We start from the raw sequence: 22807 nt of genomic DNA, 5'->3' as shown, positions 1-22807 counted from the left end.
ATATCTATCTTGATCAGTTTCTATATTTAGTAGCTTGTTCACTTCTACATTTAGTAGCTGTTTGGAATAGCAGTTACTATAAATGAAAATATTACTTCAGTGATTGTTTCAGTCAGCTGCAGGATGCTCGTTGCTTAATTAGGAGAGTGTTGACAATTAGTTTATGGTTTCATCATCGAACTTTCCGCTTCTAGTCAGGGGTCAAATGCAGGCATCTACACCTGGAGATAGAGTTTTTAGTGTTGCTTTCACTGAGATAGTTTACAGCTTTGGTTGCAAAGGAATGCCAAGATCTTCAACAACAAACTGGATAGTTGCAAAATTGTTACAGACAAAATTCTTTTTCGCGTATCGCACAGATGAAATGAGTATTGTTTAGATTTAGTTGAGGCTTGTGGGCCTTCCTCAACCCTTTCTACAAGGTGGGGGTGTTTTTACCACTTTGAGCCTACGTGTTTTGTTGTCTGTTTGTAATTGTCTTTTTTGGTAATAATACTTTCTTTATTTGCCAAAAAATACAAAAAAGTGTGGCTTTAAAATACTTTTCTACTTTTATTAAAATATTAAATGAGTAGTGGAGTAGTGGAGCAGGTGTCCAGCAAAACATAACTACAATTATGAGATTCAATTTGGATGAAGAGAATCGAAAACTGAATGAACCAGGAAAACATCCTATGAATAACAGAACTAGGTTGCTCGAGTTAGACAAGGAAGTACTTGGTGGAAGTGATGAAGAATACCCTGATTTCTTCAAGGATAATTCATAAAGCGAATTACAAGAAATGACCATCCCATATATAAATTCCAAGTTAAAATAATCTGGGCATATACATATGAAAAATCCTGAAAGTTGACATACGAGATGCCAGACCTTAACTTATCGTCATTCATAGTTGTTATACTGGTAGTCTTGGGTAAAGGAAAGAGACAGCATAAAGAAATCAAAATAAATTACAATGTTTATGGAGGAGTGCTATAGTGGAGTGCTACAGTTTCTCTGTTGCATCTGAAAGTTGAATCTGTTTCCAGCAGTATTGTTTTTGTATTGAAATCAACTCTCAGAAACCCTCGTGTATCTATTTCTGTACAAAAGCAATATTGTCCAACTTGGCCTGATTAAGCTCCTCCCAGTAACTCACCATTCTTCCAGATTTCTAGAGAGATTATGCCTTAAAAGCCGATGACAGGAGAAAACAAATCCCACCAGAGAATAGCTGTACAAGATACTTTAGTTATTCATGCTTCACGGGTGCATCTGCAAGTTCATGAATCTCTTTTTTGCTCTTAACCGAACACCTTTTCTTTGTATCAAAATCAACACTATCCAAGTCATCAGAAATCCCCATGTACCCGTAGAGCAGCATATCTTGTACCTTCTCAACTGGATCATCTCCTTGCATCAACTCATCAACTGGCCCAGTTCCAGAAATAGCTTCATCAAAATCTACTCTTCCGTGGTTCCTCCCAAGAAATAATTTGTGAAGCCTCTCTGCCTCTTGAAGTCCAGAAAAAGTACCCAAGAATTTCACCAACATTACACTGTGATCCCCAGGATTCCCAAGACAGATTTTCATCTTGCCCAGATGGAAACCCTTAACTGCATCACCAAAGTCAGAATTGTAAAATTTAACATCAGTTTTAACAGTAGAATCACCACACAAAAAACCCCAGAAAAATACTGCTCAGATCTTCTGATGGTATATTCATTAAACATGCGACCTATATTACTACCTTTTCTTTTATATATTACTCTTACAAGAAAATTAAACAATGAAAAGCAACAAGACTTTTGAGCTTCTAATATCACATGGCAATAAAATAAGTGCTGAAAATTTCCCCAGTTATAAAATCACAAACCTCTCAGAAATTCTCCAAGTGCATCAATGTTTATGAGCTTCCATTTGTTGTGATCATTATTTGACAATGAAATATTGTGAACAATAACAACAGGGGGCCACAGTATAAGGTCCTCCTTTTGAGCCAAAGCTTCGGGTTTGGGGAGTATCTCTGGAACCCAGGTGCCTGAATCAGGATCTGGCATTGTGTTCCATCCCATAAGAAAACAAATAGCTCTGTGAAGACCCAAGTGATGCGGCCTCAACCCAGACTTGTGAGACATATAAGCATGAGTCGCCAAAGCCTTCGTATTTAGGAATTCTTTTGATGCACTGGAAGCAGAAACTTTAGTCAGGATTGCCATATCATGCAAAGATAATAAATTCTATGGTCCTCCCCTGTTCATTGCATGGAGGCAATTTTTTTGGGCGGAGAAGGGGGAAGGGGGGGAGTGATTAATGCAACCACCAATTACTTGCATTGCACCACATTACCCAATTAGATGTTTCTAATTCACTGAGTCATCATGAAAAATCAGAACCTATTAAATTACAGAGAACGTTAAGAATCAAGAAGTTGCAAACCCAAAAGTCTCCCAACAAAAGTATCCTTTCATCAGATTGACACTAAACTAGTAGTAGCTGAAGTGAACACCCAAATAAAAACAAGTCACCAACCAATATGATTCAGTAAAACCTGACATGGAAACTTAATACTGTAGCTATACAAATAATCTAAACAGCAACATCAATCACATGACTACAATCTTGCCCATTAGAAAATGTATAGGTATGATCCTTCTATAGTTCTATCACTTAAACATGTACAAAGTTGTCCATCTGAACATAAAACAGAGAACCAAGTAATTCTTTCAGATCAAGTATCACTTCCTTTTATCATTTAAATAGCTTTCTAAATCTTTCTGTTACGGGACCATATCAAAGAAAGCTTGTCTACAATTCTCCAAATTGTCTATGCAAGATAACGCCCAGCTAAGAATAATACTTGCCAGCCAAGATAAATGCATTGAATCACTGATCCATTACGTTAGACAACAGAATGGTTCACACACCCATCAGTGAGAATAATCAGCGTAACCATTCTTTTCAAAATTATGATGCACAAACTTAATTCAATAACCAGATTCAAAGAAATTCTAGCCATTCTAATAAAGTACCAAAAGCGGCAGTGGTCCAAGCAGAAATCAGTGCACATGTGATATTGCGCAACAAAGCCCCCATTAGCTTTCCACCCACGCCATTCAGAACAACTTCAGTAGCCACGAAACAATAGTTGACTTCCCACTAAACACTTCAACTTCCTTTTCAATTGCAACACATCAGAACCACTATATCTTCAAGTATTACAAGTTTCATCCGAAAGCATTCCACAATAATCCACCCATAAAAACAATGTCAAAAGCACAGCATCAATAGTTTACTCTCTAAATGTTTCTAATTTAGGAAATAACTAAGGATGACGTCACGGGATATCATACGATTGAAAATCTCCATCCAATTCATGAAATGTAACAAACTAATCCATGCCTTTAATAGGACGCCATAGCCCTGGCCCATAGAATACCAACCTCCAAATGTTACTACAGACCTCACCGCCAAACTTCAAACACTAGATAGAAATATCACCCATTTGATAATATGTTAAGCTTAAGCAACGAAGGGAAATAAATGAATGGCTTAACTGCGCATACCACATCCTAAAAGAAGTTAACAGTTATCTATTAAAGCAATAAGGCCTGGCGTAACTTGTTGCTTAACGAAAGCTGAAGTCATCATGTCCTGCCAGTGAAGGGCGCAAGCGACTCATGCAAAAGACAATGAGACAGCAATTTGAATTGCTTAATGAGTAATTCTAATACTCGGACTGAAGAATCATACCATAAAGCACTTCATTGAACCAGTAATGGAAGTGCTTATAAGTTATAATTTACAAAGCTAGCATCTTATCAAGAGCCAAAGGGCCTCGCCATATCAAAAACTGATTGAAACGAAAATACACAAGAAACTGAAAAAAAGCTATCATCAACTCTACAAATTATTCAAACACACCCAGATGACAAGCATGTATTGAGCTGAGAACTTACTGGCACCGATTGCGATTTAGAATGATAAGAAGAATGTGAATGCTTAAAAACTAGTTTATTAAAGAAAACACAGACCTTCGGCGACAAACAACGCAGAACAAACTACCGGCCTTTCCTTCCTCCTTGTACAGCTTTCGAGCAGTTGGATTTTCATTAAATCTCTTGGAGAAATCTAAGAAAGCTGTTTGTATCCTCTGCTTAAAACCATCAGTATCCTCTGAAGGCTCAGGCTTCCAAGGAACTCCAGAATCTTCTATTATGTCAGCAGCCTGTGCAGGTATTGCCATATTATTACCATTATCATTTCTTTGCCTAAGATTTTGTTGCTTGTTGCAAGTATTCCTTGGATGTGAATGGTGCACATGACTGTAGCTTTTAGAGGATTCAGATTTTGTATATCCTTTGAAATGCCTGTTTCCCATTTTATATGGTTTTCCGGAATTCTCTTGAATACTCTCTGATTGATCTTCATAAGAGGTCCAATCAACATTAACAGAGTCTTGTCGACTGTAGGTTCCATCAGGCATTTGCTCTTCTTCGTAGTAGTGGCTACGCTCATATCCAGAAGGTCTCTTCGAATGAATGACATTGGGTTTCCTACTGGTCCATTCAACCTGGTAATCATGAAAATCATCACTTCCAATCAGCGTATTCCATTTACTACGGATCTCAGTTCTGGAATCCATCCTGTTTACCTCTTCATCAATGCTATATTTCCGTTTGAACACCCTGCCCCTATCTACAGGTTCATCGGCCTTTTTTCTGTCATATCCTTCAGTAATTCTTTGTAATTCCACATTTTTAAAATCAGAAGGATTCTTCAATCTGGTTCTATCAGATCCATTCTGAGCATACCTTCCATAACCATAATCCAAATAAGGATCCTCAAACTCATGCTCATGCGAGCCACCAAGATCAGAAACATGACGATGATTTGAAGCTTTTCTTGTTAGCTCAGCATGAGGATACCCAGTATCCAAGTACTCCCCGACTTGTATTAGTGCACTTGATGATCTTCTTTTGTCCACATAATCTGGCGCCATCTCCTTTTGAATAACATCAAATTCTCGAACTCCAGTATCCTTAATGAGTCTTCGAGAAGAAGAGTAAGAACCTTCACCTTTAGCTATATTTTCTACAGTTGAGTCCATTCTATCAGGCCTTAGGGAATCCCTATAATCATGTCCTTCACGGGCATATTGTGGTTTAGTATACACTTTTTCTTGAATAGCATAGCCAATTTCATCATCCCCTCTAACTCTGATTTCAGGATACTGATAATCTTTTCGTTCAGGTCTGGATGATTTGTATGCATCACATGCATAACATTTTGCATCCCTACATATTGTTTCATAACCTCTTCGAGTGTCTGACAGAATCCTTTGACCATAATCATCACTAACACGAGATTCTAAATCTTTTCCATAGCGTTTTGGATACACATCAGGCGGCAAAGTGCGAACATCACGAACCTTAGTTAAATACTCTCCCCTTCCCATCATAGTTGAGGAGGTACTTGGAATATTCTTTAGTAAGTCTTCACTACCAAAGTCCTTGATTTGAGATAACGGAGAATCTACATAATGACTCTCCCTAGAATAATAGGCGGATTGATCTCCATCCTTGTAGTAAACGTCCTTAACTAACTTTTCATGTGATATCGCATCTTGATATCGGGTATTCTCATCCTTAACTCTGTGTATATCCGTAGTTGAGTAGTTCCCACTAGAAGGTTCAGAATATCTTGATGCAAATCCATGATTTGGAGGACGCAACCCAACATCTCTGTCCATGGTCTGAGAATCAACCTTAGAATGGTGCCCACTAGTGCCAGATCTTCTTGCACTAAAATCATTCTGCTTTACGACGTCCATATGATCATCATAATTGTAAGGTTGTCTAGGTTTTGTGTTCAAATTACTATATTCCACATACTCAGGATATTCCAATTTCCCATGTATTCTCATAGATGTCGGACTTGTCCCGAAAGCCCTTTCATCGACATGTTCCCTCTTTTGTGAATGTTGGATTGGAGGTGATCTAGACAGCATATGACCCCCACCACCACGAACTCGATCAATATGTTCTTCATACTCTCTCCTCCTTTCAAGTGAATTACTCCTTCTATCCCGATTCACAATCCTTCGACTTCTCTCCACCATTTCTTCAGGACTCAAACTCCTCCTAGAACGCATAGGAAGATCTTCTCGAGTACTACCACGGCGTGAAGTAAAATAAGTTTCCTGCTCCAAATCATCACGATGATCTCTCGCCGGAACAATTGAAGGTTTCAATCTCATATCTTCATGTCTCCTGGACATAATTCGTACTCAATTTAGCAACCACAGTTCCTTTATTGTTGTATTTGATTCCAAAACCCTCAAAATCACTAGAGTACTTCCAATTATAACCACGCAAACTTCCCAGAATCTTACAACTTGTTCTGCATAAACCCTAACCCTAATTTACAAAGTATAATATATCTGAACCAAAACACAGTCAAATTCAGCATATATACCAGATTTAGTATAACATTCGAATAATCCAGAGAAAAAGTAGCATTAAATTTCCAATCAAACCTTATCCGTAGGCGAAATCCTTCAGAAGAAAACCGATCGATCTCAATCAAAGACAATCCAGAAACTGGAGATTATTGTAGTGATTTGGAGTGAGAATTTTGAAGAGAAAATCAAATCAAATTGAAATGGAAAAAATATGAGATTTGAGTAACCAAAATTTGAGAAAGTAGACTGCAGCTGCGTATAGTTGAGACTTGAGAGAGTTGCTTTAGAAGAGAGTGATTGTTGTATACTCACACACACCCAACTTTTACTTCATTATTGACTTTCTCTAGACCTCATCAAACTGGTCCCGTTATCTTTACCTGGTGGCTTTTTTTTTTTTTCACAGTCTTGTTTACCAGGAATGACTGTACACCAAGTTTAATGGACTTACACGTGTGAATTAATTTGAAATTATTTAATTTTGTTATGAAATTAGAGAGAAAGGGAGAGAGCGGAAGAGAGAAACAAGCGGTTATAATCTTATTCCTTTCACCATAATATGTATACATACATATATTATATAGGATAAGGATGTCAGGGGCATAATGGGCATCCACAATACAATATATTTATAACACTCCCCCTCGGATGTCAATTATCTAAAACAATACAATGGCCCTGTAATGTACATGAGATGATGCCTCATTAAAATCTTTTTAGGAAAACCCTGTGGAATAAAAACCTAGTGAAGGAAAAGAGTACAACACTCATCATAATACGCTTGGGATGTTGCCTCGTTAAAAACCTTACCAGGAAAACCCAATGGGAGAAAACCATGGTTAAGGGAAAAAGAGTGCAACGCGTATTTTCTCCCCCTGATGAATACATCACTTGAGATCTTCTAGTTCAATGAATCCAATATTGTTGATAACTTTTCAAATGCAGCAACATGAAGCTCCTTGAAAGTTGATTATCCACAATTTAACTTGAGTTTTCAAATCTTCACTTGTATGCACTAGGTGAGTATTTATATCACCAAACTTTTGAAAATAATACCTGCAATAAATATATTTTCTTGTACATAATATTACAAAATGTATACATTCATATTGGACATATATAAAACCTTCTTCCGGAGGTCATAAATAGTAGTAATCATCAATGTTGATCAAAATTTCTCTAGTCATACATTCATGACAATACATGATAAATAATAATATCACTGTCTAACTTAAGGTATAATGTAATTTATGGTTCTTCTGGACCATAAAATAAAACTCAATGTAAGGACATTGCATACTCTTATCTTATAATTTTGAATCAACTCATATTTGTACAAGAATTCTTCCGTGAATAAACTAATATGCATGTTTCATTATTCTCAAGTACTCAAACTACTGGTTGAGACGACAGTTCAAAAACACTCTTCAAGAGTTTAGATAATATTTGATCAATGTTATGACATTCATATGCAAAACTTAAGGGGCTAGATGTTTAACAACATCATGTATAAGTTCTTCAGGAACTCTTCTTATTTGCATGATTCATAACATGCTATTAAATCAATAATACATATTTCTTTCGCAATTACTAGCCCAGTGGGGTAAGAATCTCCTCTTACAAATTTGAATAAAGTTGCAAATTCGTCTTACCATTTTCATATACGACATCATAATAGTTTTGAAACATGTATTACGAAATTATAACTGGATAATTCTACATCATACCATGATAAAACATAAAACAAACTAAATGTATGATGAATGATGCATGATGCATTTACCTTTTAACTACACATGTATATGAATGTAAGACTCAAATGCAAAACACTGTACAGTGTGGATATTTCAAATCCATAACTTGTTGGACTTCAGGTCCATGAGCTCATTTGATCATCATAGTTATGTCTGCGTCGAAACATACATAGATTTGCGATCCCCTATTCAAAATCCATTATTTTTCGCATATGCATTATATTTTGGTTCCATCATATACCGGTATCATCAAAATTCTTCAACATATACTTTGCATGCTATTCATCAATGATATCTGATTAATTATTCAATAGGTACCATTCATCTTTTCACACGGGCCATCTATTATAGTTCAGATATTTATACCACTTCAAGGGTATTTCATACACTATATATTAGTGTTTTCTTTATTTTCAATAATATCATCAACTGCATTATCTTGCCCTTTTCATATAAATAATTTTGTAACTAATCACTATGTTGGAACCGTATATATAATCTACACTTCAGGTGTAGAGATTTAAATAAATATTGGCAAGATATACTTCTCAACACTTACTATATGTAACATCGAGCACTATGACCATCATATACCTTTATGTCTCTAGACATGTAAAACTAACATAATTAAGTCATATATATTTATGTCCAAACATATTTTGAAGACATAAAGTTTGCATGTACACTTACTCATATGGGGATCAATTTATTATATTTTAATTTTGCCAACTTATTCTTGCTCATCTCCCCCTAAGTTGGAAAAATATTTTTAATATATTATGGGGCATAAAATCCTTCACCAACTAATAATACACTTTTCAACGTGTATTTTAATAAAATTTTCATATTTTCATTCTCTTCTGGAGATCAACATTAATCATGGGGAGTAGATGCACTGTGCAGTTGTATTTTTTTTTTCTTTTTCTTTTCATATTTTCTCATTTCGTGCTGACGTATGATTGCCCCCAATCAAGAGATTTATGATACTTAAATCAATCACAAAACACTTGTAAAATTCTTGGTGATCTTCAAGTCACTTACTATCATTTTTGGTGAACTTCGGGTCACTTACTATCATGGTGAACTTCAAGTCACCTATCATATCATTATACAAGTTTTCAAAGTCATTAATATCTCTTGTATTTATTTTCTCAATCGAATCGACATTCGATTGAAATACAACTCAACCTCATCAATATGTCTTGCCTTTTAATATATATACAACATGTGAGGGAGTGTCAGCACATAAACTTTTATTTAACAATAAACTCTCATGACGGGTGTTCTTAAACCCGGATGGCCTAAATTATCACATCATACATATATAATATCATATAAATTATTTCATTCGATAATTGTTGGTTATCTTCCCAAAGTGATCACTGTAATTATAGAATACTATAGTTTGAACATATTGTGATGTGATATAACGACACAAACTAGTGTCCCATTTGTAATAGCAAGACAATTTAACAAAACTTATGGAAAGATAGCTTATACTCTTCTGGAGTTTTGACTATAGTTGTGGTACATGTCAATTTCAATAAACATATTCATTTTTCTTCATCTTCGGGATGATATAATATCATAAACTCATACTTGTGTTCATAAATAGAGTTAATGAATTTATGACAAAACCTATACCACATTTAACATCCATGTATCATATATTTTAATCCATATACCACTATTTTGTAAACTTAAAAGCTATCTCCCCCTAATCTTTGCATATATTCCATTCTTAAATATCGTGGGAGCAATTTCACCTACCCACTAAACATATCTCTTCATAATCTATTGTCATTATATACGAGAGATATTTTTTTAAGACTTTTATAACATAATGACTAGTTATTTCCTCTATGAGAGGTGATCAAGCAATCAGCCATGTTCAAATGGTTGTTCAAAACCAATTTCTCTAAATTCATAAACCAGATTTTTCATAATAGAAATCAACCAAAATAATACCATGTCTAAAGCATATAAAACATACAATCATAATACAACCATAAGGTCACAGCATAAAACACAATTATCAAAATAAACTATCAGATTTTCATGATTAAAATCAATATAAACCATTTGAAATGTAATTATTCCCTTCAGGGGTGGTAAGGAAATCAACAACTTGTTTTCAATAATATGTTTTGGTGTGCGACACACACGAGACCAATGTTTTCCATATATTGGTCGAAATTTCCACTTTGTCATTCTCACTATTACCATCTTTGTGCTCCCACTTCAGGTGGGAATGTGAGTTCACGAAATAACCTCCACGACCTTTACTATATCTACCGATCCACGTCCAGGACCATTGCTTCCGGTAATGGTCTTTAACATTCAATTCTTTCTCAACATGGGATATCACATTCGTTTCAGGAAATGAAATTAAGCTAGTAGGACGTGATCTGTGGTTTTTCATCAATATCTCATTATATAAATTAATCTTCTACTAAAATAATTAGTAGTAGTGAATAATCGAATGTCCCAAATATATAAGCGTGAACCAATCGAAGGATCCAAGACATAAACATTCATTTTATGTATAACGAATATCATATTCACAATAAACCAAGATGGGCTAAGAATAGTAATATACCATATGTACCGATCATATGAAAAGGTAACACTATAACAAATAATCGTAATTATGTTTACTAAATATATATACTCCGTAGTAATATAAAAGACTATAATTTAGTACAATATTGCAATATACATGACAAATATGAATGAAAATTATCAAAGAGATAAAACAGACCCACGAATAGGGGTGGTTACTAAAGGAAGTTAACATAATTTGCAGAGTTAGATGGTAACCGACGAATAGTGGGTGTTTACTATATATTTTGTTCCACTGAATATACGAAAGAGATGAAATCTCTACTAGACCCACTAATTGTAAACAACATTATGTTGTTTGTATATCCTACTCAAACTGTTCATTTAACCATTAATCTCAATTCCTATATGAAGCCAAAAAGATATTTCCAATCACAATCTCCACATGTTACGCTATAAGCCTATAATGCTATATAAAGCCAAAAGATATACCCAATTCCTCAATTAATTAAATTCAAAAGTTACATACTAATAAACTTGTTTATGCTTGACTATGATCGCAATTGAAGCATTTGCTACCAATGCAACTATCCGTATAATGGCAATTGAAGAAATTAAAAGGCATGCAGGCGCATCACCATCAATGCAACATCAATAAAATACTAAGCCGATCACAATCAGATTATAATTCAACAAATATAGTATCATACAACCATGTAAATCAATTAATATTTACTTACATCGATAGTGATGATTCTCTTTGTTACTCTCTCTCGTTTGTTCAATTGCGGTTTCCTTTAATTTCCATCGACGGTTAGCAATGGTGTTGATAACGTGTTATGAAATTAGAGAGAAAGGGAGAGAGCGGAAGAGAGAAACAAGCGGTTGTAATCTTATTCCAATCACCATAATATGTATACATACATATATTATATAGGATAAGGATGTCAGGGCCATAATGGGCATCCACAATACAATATATTTATAACAATTTTAATTTTTTATCAATTTAGAAAGGAGTCAACACTCTCTTGCTCTTTCTCTCTCTTTTCTCTTTCCTTTTCTTGAAATTTTTTGGCAATTTTGGGGGAATTTCTCTGCGATTTATGCTGCGATTTCTTCTTCGAATTTAGTTACTTCTTGCTCCACAATTGTTGTTCAAAGTTAGTTTTCTTCAAAAAAAAATCGTCTTTTGAGTTTTTGATATTTTAATTAGGTTTTATCGATTGTTTTTGCATTTTTGTCCATAATTTCAATTTTGTATTTTGATTTAGGTTTTCCATTAGGTTTTATTGAGTGCTGCTTTAGATATTGCGACTTTTAGGAACTTTTATGCGAATTATGCTACGATTTTGTTTTTGTGTGTTTATTTTGTTGCGATTTTGTTTTTTGTTCTTTTGTTTTGTTAATTTTGCGGGTTTTTTTTAATATTGTATGGCTTGATAGAATTATGGCAAAGTTTATAGGTGGTAAATCTGTTAATATGAAGTGTGTTTGACAGAGTGAAGATGTTCCTTTGGAGGAGGAACATGTAGATGATCGGGAAGTAAATCAGGAGGAGGATAATATTAGTCCAGAGGAGGATAATGCATTAAATGCAAACTTGGACTAAGGGTATATTTCCTTCAGAAGAATGAAGTGGCAGAATTTGCGGCTAAGTGTTTGACTTGTCAAAATGTCAAAATTGAGCATAGGAGACCCCTAGGAAAGTTTCAACCATTAGAGATCCCAAGTAGTTAATGGGATTGTATTATTGATGGACTTTGTTACTTGTTTGCCTATGTCAAGGGTTGAAAATGACACCATTTGGGTTGTGGTGGATAGATTGACCAAGTTAGTAGTGTTTATACCAATGAAGGAGAATTGGAAAATGGAGCAAATTTCTAAGGCTTACATCAAGTACATTGTGAGACTACATGGTCTTCCTAAAGATATCATTTCAGATATGAATTCAAGGTTTGTTTCAAACTTCTAGAAGAACATTCAGAATAACTTTGGTCCGTCATTGAAAATGAGTAGGACATTCCATCCAGTGACAGATGTGAAGGAAATCATGCGCTTGGTCCAAGTATGCATTCAATGTTAAGTCTAATCAATGCGGTTCAGTATTAATTAATTATACAAGTTAATAATTCAGTGAGATCAAGTGAACTGTATGCCTAACTAGAGGCCGCTTCAGTTCAAGTGGAATTAATAATATTAATCCACAGCTTACTCTTGACTGAACCCGCAGGGTCACACAAATAGTACGTGAACGGATCAAGTATTTAAGTGAATTAAATACTCCATTTATGGATATTCGGAATCGACGGATCTCGGTTCAGTGGAAGCTGAAATCGTCAAAAGGAAAATTATGAATACTCCGAAAACGATGGTATTGCCGGAAACGGAAATATGGATCATATCGGAAATATAAATATTATCCAAGTCGTAGATGTTGCCGGAAACGGAAACATGGTACGTATCGGAAAATATTATCGAAAATGGAAATATTGCCGGAATCGGAAATATTTCCGGAAACGGAAATATTGCCGGAATCGGAAATATTTCCGGAAACGGAAATATTGCCGGAATCGGAAATATTATCGGAATCGGAAATAAATTCCGAAATCGGAAATATTAAATATTTGTTCGAAACGGAAATTAATTCCGGAATCGGAAATATTAAATATTGTTCGAATCGGAAATGAATTCCGGAATCGAAAAATAAATCGGAAGCGCGACGTACGAAATAAACATCGGACGAGCTTGCTAGACGCAAGGCCCAACACGAAGCTAGGCCCACGCCTAGCGAAGCCCGCGCAAAGGCAAGCGAATGAACAGTAGCCCACCCCACCAAGGCAAGGCCCAGCCGAGCACAAGGCAAGGCCAGGCCCAGCCGAGCACAAGGCAAGGCCAGACCCAGCCAAGGCGAGGCAGCAGGCTGGCCGCGCCCACGCATGGGCCGCGCGCGCGGGCAGCCCCTCGTGGGCTGTTCGTGTGTGTGGTTCGTGCAAGCCTCGAATCCTTGGTTGCTTAGGATTTGTCCGGTTATATTATTTTCCTAAAACTACTAGAGTTAGTTGTTAAGCTAAACACTAAAAACAAAAGGTTTAATTTAAGTCTAATTCTAATTGAATTAGATAAATTGAATCCTAGTATTTTTCTAGTTCTGATAATCCTACCCTATAAATAGGTGATGAAAATAACAATTTACACACATCATATTCTCAAGTATTCATATAGTTTTAAGATTAAACTAAGCTTAATAATTTGTCAAATAATTAAGTACGAATAACATAAAACCTTACGCTAAATTCTAGTTAATTGAATCTAAGGCGGATCCGAACGTGTTGTGGACTATCTACGGAGGGACGACACTTGGAGTCCTAAACTTGTTCTTGTTCGGTTCGGGAGCAGCTAGGGAAGGCACGCGTCACATCTATGTATCCTAGATTATGCTAATTGTTATGTGGCAATTAATTTGGATTCCTGACTTTATGGTTTTTCCGCATGAAATATATGCTTTATATGTATCATAACCTAACAGTGGTATCACGAGCCTCTAATTAATTCCATAATAAATTATAGTTAACATGGTTAAATTTTATAAATTTGCAATGAATTAAAGGGGTGATTAATTTCGATTTTTTGTAATTAATTGCAAATTCGTGCCATTATTTAGTTATATGTTCGCAGAATTTTTGGCAGTTTAGTCAATAATGGTCGAAATCGTATAATTTTATAGTGAATTTCGCATATAAACGGCGTTTTAAAATTTTGACTAAAATCATAGATTTGATGCAGAACCCAGAATTCCCAAATTCGAAGCCTAACTATGACTTTTCGGAGGTTTTAGTTTTTCGAACGCAAAATTTATAATTTTTTGGATGTTAAATTAAATATTTGCGATTCTCGTTTGTAAATCTTGAATCTATGATTGACCTACTGTATATGTTTAACAATTTTAATGCCTAAGCTTGTTAATTATACAACCTAATTTTTAATTGTAATTAATTTGTTGAAATTCGAATAATTTAGAATTTGATTTGATTTTCATAATTAATTAGCAATTTAATTAGGATCCTATGATTAAAAACCACCATAAAATTTGAAAAGTTTTAAAATTTTATGACCTAGATTTGAATCCATGAAAATAAATATAATCGGAAATTAATTTGAATAATAAATTTTCGATTTTTGCTCGAATTTAATGAATTTAATATGGTTTATTAAATCGTCAATTAAATTAAAGTATAAAAATTATTAATTTTTATAAAACCGACCACCAATGTTGCATGCACGAAGCAAAGGAAGATAAGTGTTACCCTTAAGGGTGTTGCATTGTGCGGACATGCGACGACGAGCAAGGGAGCTCGTCGCCCATGCGGTACAAGGCGACGAGCAACAAGACATGCGCGGCAGCAAGGGTGTTGTTCCGTGTGTGCCGTGTGGAGGTCGAGAACCAAAGGGCATCGATGCTACGAAGCGCCAGGCACGAGGCAAGGCAGCAACATACGAGCAAGGGAGCTCGCATGCGCTGCGCATGCCACTGCCCAGCGCTGGCAGCATCCGCGAGCAAGCAAGCATCCACAAGGGCAACGAGCACAGCCCGCATCACTCGGCCACACACAATGCAGGCCTGGGCGCTGCTTCGTGCACGCGGCCCACGGCGCTGCGGCAGTGTGGTGCTTGGGCGAGGCTTGGGCTTCGGCCTAAGGCCTTGCCTTAGTACGTAAGGGCCGTTTTAATTTTTAATTTTAATTTTTCAGTTGAAAAACGATTTTAATTAAATTTAAAACTCGTAATTTAATTTTTTTCTCGGAACTTAATTTTGAATAATTTAATTATTATAAATTTATTTGTATTAATTATTTTACTAAAATTAAAACCTTGATTTAATTTAAATTAATTAATTTAATCAACTGAAAATAAATTAAAGGATTTAAATAATATATATTTTATATGAGCTTTAAATTTTAATTAAATTTGTAAGTTTCCGGTTGGACTAGGAAATACAATTTTATGTTTAAAATTCGTAAAGCATGTAATATTCTTGGTTTTAGTGGGAGCATTTTAGTCATAAGCTCTTGATTAGGTCTACATTCCTTTAAGGTTAAAACAACTCGATTAGAATTAATAAGGATTGAATAATTTGTATATTATTGGAAGCCTTGATTAATTGATGCAAATATTTATGTGATGCATAATATGTTCTACTAACTAGCAATGTGGGCCATTCATTGATAAATGAATGGGTGAATGGTATATTATATATGTACTGTTTTGCATGTTATGGAAAGTGACTAGTATGGCCCAAATAGGATAGAAAATATGGTCTGCGTACCATTAATTTGAATGTAAAATTGGTCTAATGCACCAAAGTTTTTAATTTAAATATGGTCTGCGTACCATCAAATAGTTGTAATTAGTTTAAATTATAGCTTATCCTATTTGAAGAAAATGGCGCCTCCTATGGTGAAATTCAAGACGAAATTTCCAATCCATTTTCAAGACGGAGTTTGAAGTTGAAGCTTCAAGATGAAGTCGGGCCATACTAGATCACATTTATATCTTATGCATGCTTTAAGTTATTTATTGCTTTAAATATGTCTTAATTATGCATGAGATTGTGGCTTGATTATGTTGCATGATTAAGGATTTTAGTTCACTTAAAATCTAACCAACATAGTAAGAGCCTTAAGTTCCAAACTTTAAAAATTGAGTTAAAAGGTGCCATGCTAAAATAACACTTACTTGGATAACCTTTACATCAATCTTAGTAATAGTTTTCCGCCTAAGCGAGGTATTACTTATTGATCCTAAAGGGGTAAGGTACACAAATAATAGTGAGTACATGTTAGTTTTGGTGAAACTCAACGATATAAGTAAGGAGTCCTTTTATGTCGTGGCAAATGAGATAGGTTTACCTAATAAAATCTTAGACGTACCTATCAACCAAGAGTAGTTTCTAGACTATTAGCAAAGGCATTGCTTACCTAAAATATTTTAGAATTGAGTCTAAATACATAATGTGCTTAATTCTTCAATGATTTAAGGATCTTGGAATCATTTTATTCACACCTGCCGGAACACATAACTTGAATAAAATGCTTAATAAATGATAAATTATGCATGTATGCTAGAATTTAAGTTTATTAAGAGAAACTGTGAATAGTTATTTATTTGTTTATTCTTTTTCAATTGTAGTTTTTACTATGGCAAACAACAATTCATTCAACATCTGATTAATTCTCGAAAAGGAGAAGTTGAACGGGAGAAACTTCCTTGACTGGAAAAGGAACTTGCAAATAGTTCTTATGCAGGAAGAAAATGAGTATGTCCTGGAAGAGGCGATGCCCGAAGCCGCAGGCGACGGGGTCACTCAGGCAGCCCTCAATCGTTGGATTGATGCCAACAAGGATGTAAAGCGTCTAATGCTTGCAACCATGAGTGCAGATCTACAGAAAACGTTCATCAACTCAGATGCTTTCACGATCATCAGTGAGTTAAAGAACATGTTCCAAGATCTGGCTCGAGTCGAAAGATTCGAGACTCATAGGCAAATTCTTGAGACCAAGCTTAAGAAAGGCGAGCCCGTAAGTCCACATATTCTCAAAATGATTGGACTCATTGAGAATATGAGTCGGCTGGATCAACAATTCTCTCAGGAAATGGTTGTAGACACCATCCTCCATTCTCTTCATAGCGGGTATGATCAGTTCAAGCTGAATTACAGTATGAATAGTCCGGACAAAACGCTCATTGAGCTTCACGGTATGCTGAAGACCGCTGAAAAGACGCTCAAAAGTGATAAGCAAGATGTGCTTATGGTGCATGGGGGCAAGTTCAAGAAATCTGGTAAGAAGAGGAATGCTAAGAAAGGTGGCAAGAAGGCCAGCCCAACTAAGCAAGCTGGCGGCACCAAGTCTGAAAAGAAGAAGGTGAGCCAACCCACTTCTGAATCTGAATGCTTCTACTGCAAGAAGAAGGGGCATTGGAAGAGAGATTGCTTGAAGCTTAAGGAAGATAAGAAGAACGGAACAGTCGTTCCATCTTCAGGTATTTTTGTTATAGACTGTATACTTGCTAATTCAACTTCTTAGGTATTAGATACAGGTTGTGGCTCACACTTATGTTCCAATTCGCAGGGACTAAGAAGAAGTAGAAGGTTAAGCAAGGGTGAAGTCGACCTACGAGTGGGAAATGGAGCACGGATTCTATGGAGCACGGATTCTTGAGCATTCTATAGAGTTTGTTGTTCGACTCGAATTTCTTCGAGGTCTACTTTTCTCCCACTTGTCATTTTGGAAATGTGATCTCTTTCCAAAAAGATACCATCTCGAGCAACAAACTCCTTTTTCTTAGATGTATTATAGAAGTAATGCCTCTTTGTTTCCTTTGAATAGCCCACAAGGATACATTTGTCAGATTTTGGTTGAAGTTTATCTGAAATTAATCATTTGACGTATACTTCACAACCCCAAATCTTAAGAAAAAGACACTTTTGGAGGCTTTCCAAACCATAACTCATGTGGAGTCTTTTCAACAGCTTTAGACGGAGCTCTATTTATAGTGAGTGCAGCTGTGTTTAGTGCATATCCCCAAAATTCTATTGGAAGTTCGGCCTGACCCATCATTGATCTAACCATGTCTAGCAAGGTTCTATTCCTCCGTTCAGACACACCGTTCCATTGAGGTGTTCCAGGAGGTGTCAATTCTGATAGAATTCCACATTCTTTCTGTAATACCTCGTATTTTTATAATATTTATAAATATATTTTATTATATTTATAAAGCATTTTACGATTTATTAGCATTTAAATAATATTTAAATGTATTTAATGTATTTTAATTAATTAGAATATTTATTATTTTAATTAATTACGAAACGAATTTAATTCTTGAGTCGGGAAATTAAATGAGTTGCAAATGATTTTTAAAGCTTCGGGTTTTAAATAAAAAGTCCAATTCGTTGTATTAAACGAGCCCAATCAAAAGTATTTAATTCAAGTCCTAAGCTAGCCCAATTCATTTAATTCCTAAGCCCAACCTAAATATCCTAAGCCTAGCCCATCATGGGATTAGGGAGCCTATAAATAGGACTCCCCATCATTAAATAAACCCCTAAAATTTCATAAAGCCCCTTTTTGATTTCTTGCCCAACACTCCTCTCCTCTCTTTGCTCGACACACCGCACGCAGGCACACAGCCCCGTGCTCGTGCTGCTGTGCTCTCGTGCTGCTCGACCTCACGCCCAGCGCTGCACTCTCTCGCTCGTGCCCTCGCGCGCAGCGCCCACACCTCCCTCACTCTCTCACTTGTGCCCTCGCGCACAGCGCTCGCACTCCCTCGCTCTCTCGCTCGTGCCCGCGCGCACAGCGCCCAACCACACTCTCGCCTTCTCTCTCTCTCTCCTCGCGCACAGCGCGCGCCCCTGTTGCCCTCGTCCTCGCGCACAGCGCGCCCCTGCTGCCTCGTCCCTTTGCTGTTGCGCGCACACACACGATTGCGTGTGTGTGTGTGTGTTGTTGTTCGTGTTCGTTTTCCAATCTCTTTTCGCCCAATCACCCTAATTCGTGATTGTTCCGTGCTATAGGCCGGATTGGTATAATTTCTTCTTCCTTACCTATTCTATTTAAATTCCGTATTTTAAAATATTATATTAATATTGTTTTGAGTAATTAAAATGCTGGGAACCGGTTATGAATACCGTGGTTTGAGGATTTGTGTGTTGTGATTCATTAGGTTTGTTTTAATTATTAAAGAATAAATTTTCAGATTTGTTTATTTAATAAAGCATGGATTTTTATGATATTAAACTAGTGTTATTGGGATTTTCAAGTTAGAGTTTTAACCTAGACCTAATGGGTCAATTGATTAGCATAATTAGGTGATGATTTTAATTATGATAATCAATTATATTTTCAGATTTGAATAAAGGTTAAAGTGTTGATTTTTATTGATTTTAAAGGCGGAAAAAGTATGTTTTTGTACTAGGGATTGATTTTGCAAATTGAGACGACTTTATTAATGAAAAACGATTGAATTCTAAAGTCTAAAGGAAGTTTTAAATTTTATAAAGTTGCTGGAAATTTAATGAACATGGAAATAATTTAAGTTTCATTATTTTGATGATAGGAGGTGATTTCTAGTTGAGTGCTCGTTATTGCAAAGTGGCCCCTACGCTTAGGTATTCAAGGTACGTACAAGTCTAGGGCGACCACACCTTTTTGTCAATGACATTACATGATTGTTGATGATGTGAATTACATTATGTGGAATCATGTGTATTTTGGTGAACGAGCATGTGATTTGTGATGTTGGATTTATTGAATTAATTGTTGAACAAGCATGTTGAAATTATTATGAGTATGGATTTCATTATCAATCATGTTGTTCAATATTTATGCATGTATGGTTCAATTCACATGCAAGGGATGGATTAATTATTTGTATGCTATTGTACGGGATGTCTAGCATACTTTGAGCCATTTATTTGTACCTCGTTGTACTATTTATTTTACCACATGTGAAGGGTTAGCTCACATAATTAAGCCACTGCACATGTAGGGTTCAGTTGGGAATATTATGTATGAAATGAATTAGGATTTGTCGTGCAAGGGCACAACCCTCATGTTAATATGCATGATGTGGAGACTCACTTTGGTGAGGAGGAACATGGTAGTAATATCACAAGTGTCTTGCTTGGTTGATCACAAGTCTTAAAGCATTAAAATAAAATTGTTTTGGTTGTTGTTTATTAATTGTATGTATGCATGTTGTCGAGTCTTGAGTTCGCCTTTCTTAAAATATTAATAAACGTAAAGTGCAACCGGAACAAGCTTCAAAACTCTTGGAACGTATATACCTTGAGTATGAACAATGGGGGGAGTCTTGCCGGAAAGCTAGTACTCCTACTAATGATACAAGACGTTGTTTCATTTATATTATGCGCAGGAATTCCATCGGTATGGCCCGACACTCGGTATGACCCGATTTTATTATTATTATATTTGGTGTTTGGTTGGCTCCCATCACCTTTTCCCTTTGTGGATTATTCTTTTGGCCCGTTCGAAGCTTATTCTAATTAAATTGTGAGTCAAGGGTCGAGTCAAGAGTCGAGTCTTGTATCTCATGATTGTTTGTTAATTATTATATGGCTTTTGCATGTTGATTAGTATTTAGTGAGTGATGCATGCTTAGTTTCATTACTCTATGCTTGTAAGTACTCAGCTTTTGCTGACTACGTGCTTTGTGTGTTTCCGGTCATGGCCTTTGCCTTAATGACCCTATGATGATCCATCATTTGCACTTGCATTGTTGGGGAGTAGAATAATATAGCAGGTTGGTAGATCAAGTACGATCGAAATCATGTGGCTTGGGATGATTGAGAGAGTTGCATGTTTTCGTCTTTTGAAACTATTTTGTTAAACTTTATTTTAATTATGTTTGAAATGTTTGGATTATTTATATTTTGGGTTTTGGGCCATTATGGTTCCAAATTGTAGGAGGCCTCGATAATTTATTAATTATGGTTTTTAAAAGTTAGTTGACATTTAATTCCTTTATTTTAAGTTGGAAAATGATTTTATAAAAGCAAGGAATTATTAGGGTGTTACAAAGTGGTATTTGCAGAGCTCTAGTTTGAGAGCTGCTTTGCATTAATTAATAGTGCAAAGTGGTAAATCCTTAAACTACGATTGCAGAACTTTAGGATTTTCGAAAATTACTTTTCCTAAAGTCAAAACGTATTATTTTGAGTACTCAATATTTTAAAGGTCAAATACCAATTATTTTGGGTCGTTTTAAATAAGTTGATAAGTTTGAATTATTATTTAACTTAATTAATCTTTCCGAATTTTTTTTTCTTTGTTCGAAAATTTCGAATTAAATTCGAATTTATTTCTTAATTTCGGAAATTAATTTATTTAATTAACCGAATTATTTCAATTATTTATTATTCTATTTATTTTATTCGAATTTATATTTTAATTTTTTTTTTCGGATTTCTTTTAAATTTTTTTTTATCCGAAAATTATTCATTTATTTAGTTAGTTAATCGATAATTTTTATTAATTTTCGATTTTAATTTAAATAATTTCAACTAAGTTAGGAGTTATTTCTTAATTAATTTCGAAAATTAATATTATTTTCAAGTGAGAAATGGGTAGACTAAGAAGGGCATATTAGTCTAAGAATGCATATTATGTGACAATGTGATTATTAAGTGCCATGTATATGTTTTAGCCATGTTTTATCTTGCTTTATGTGATTAATTGCATCATATTTCATGTTGAGCATATATTTGTGCATTGAAATTGTATGGCTCCACGAACTATTTATTGTATCCTTTTGGGGTTGGAATTTCTATGGAAACGCGTTAGTAAGACTTTTGAGTTGTGAATTTTCAGGAATTAAGGATGCTACCTTCTAAGTTCACCAGTTTAGGATACTTAGAGAAGATGGATAATGAGACTCCTCGCACGTATGTTCAGAAGATCGTGTTTGCTTGTGACTATTTGGCTTCGACCAAGAACATGCCCCACCTTAGACACAAAGATATGATGGATAGTATGATTATACATTGTTTACCCCATAAGAACCCCTACATAGACCTCAAGAATAGGTTCAGTGACATGCATTATGGTGATGGTACCCCTAATTGGTACAAATATGGGACTAGTGATGGTAGGTGGAAGTATGATTCTGAGGTTCTTGCTACTATACTAGAGGTTGCGGAAATTAGTTATGAGGATGGAAAATATTCTGCGGGTCTAGGTATGGGCTATGGAGGAATAGAAAGTGATGGTGAGGATGATATGATCCATGATGAGCAAGCTAGTGATGTTGAGGAGGATAGTGATGATGATGTGGTAGAGATTGAGAATCCTAACCCTATAGTTCCTGAACCAACCATTGAGATATCCAGTGGATCTGAAGACGAGCTTGAAGAGAATAATGTGGTTGATAGTGAACCACAGAAAAATGATGAGGCTATGGATGAAGACTCAGATCCGGAAGAAGACTTGGATGATCCTAATGATCAAGACTTTACTACAGAGCAA

The 22807-nt window shown here is 35.5% G+C and overlaps 1 protein-coding gene across 2 annotated transcripts; it reads right to left on the bottom strand.

The window, feature by feature from the left end:
* Positions 1–773: 773 nt before the first annotated feature.
* LOC110793498 (uncharacterized) lies at positions 774–6789 on the bottom strand. 2 transcript variants are annotated; one of them, XM_021998377.2, is made up of 4 exons: positions 6520–6789; positions 4016–6423; positions 1858–2168; positions 774–1597 (listed from the first exon to the last, which is right to left on the bottom strand). In XM_021998377.2, the coding sequence occupies exons 2-4, from the start codon at positions 6259–6261 to the stop codon at positions 1233–1235; spliced, it is 2922 nt and encodes a 973-aa protein (XP_021854069.1). In that variant the 5' UTR covers positions 6262–6423; positions 6520–6789; the 3' UTR covers positions 774–1232. The 2 variants fall into 2 exon arrangements, with proteins under 2 accessions (XP_021854069.1, XP_021854068.1); XM_021998376.2 differs by having other exon boundaries at positions 4016–6779.
* Between the last annotated feature and the right edge of the window lie 16018 nt (positions 6790–22807).

This window comes from Spinacia oleracea, chromosome 4 (genome assembly GCF_020520425.1).
Source record: "Spinacia oleracea cultivar Varoflay chromosome 4, BTI_SOV_V1, whole genome shotgun sequence".
In the NCBI taxonomy this organism is placed as follows: Eukaryota; Viridiplantae; Streptophyta; class Magnoliopsida; order Caryophyllales; family Amaranthaceae; genus Spinacia; species Spinacia oleracea.
Note: the sequence above shows the minus strand (reverse complement) of the source record. Positions and strands in the feature narration are given on the sequence as shown.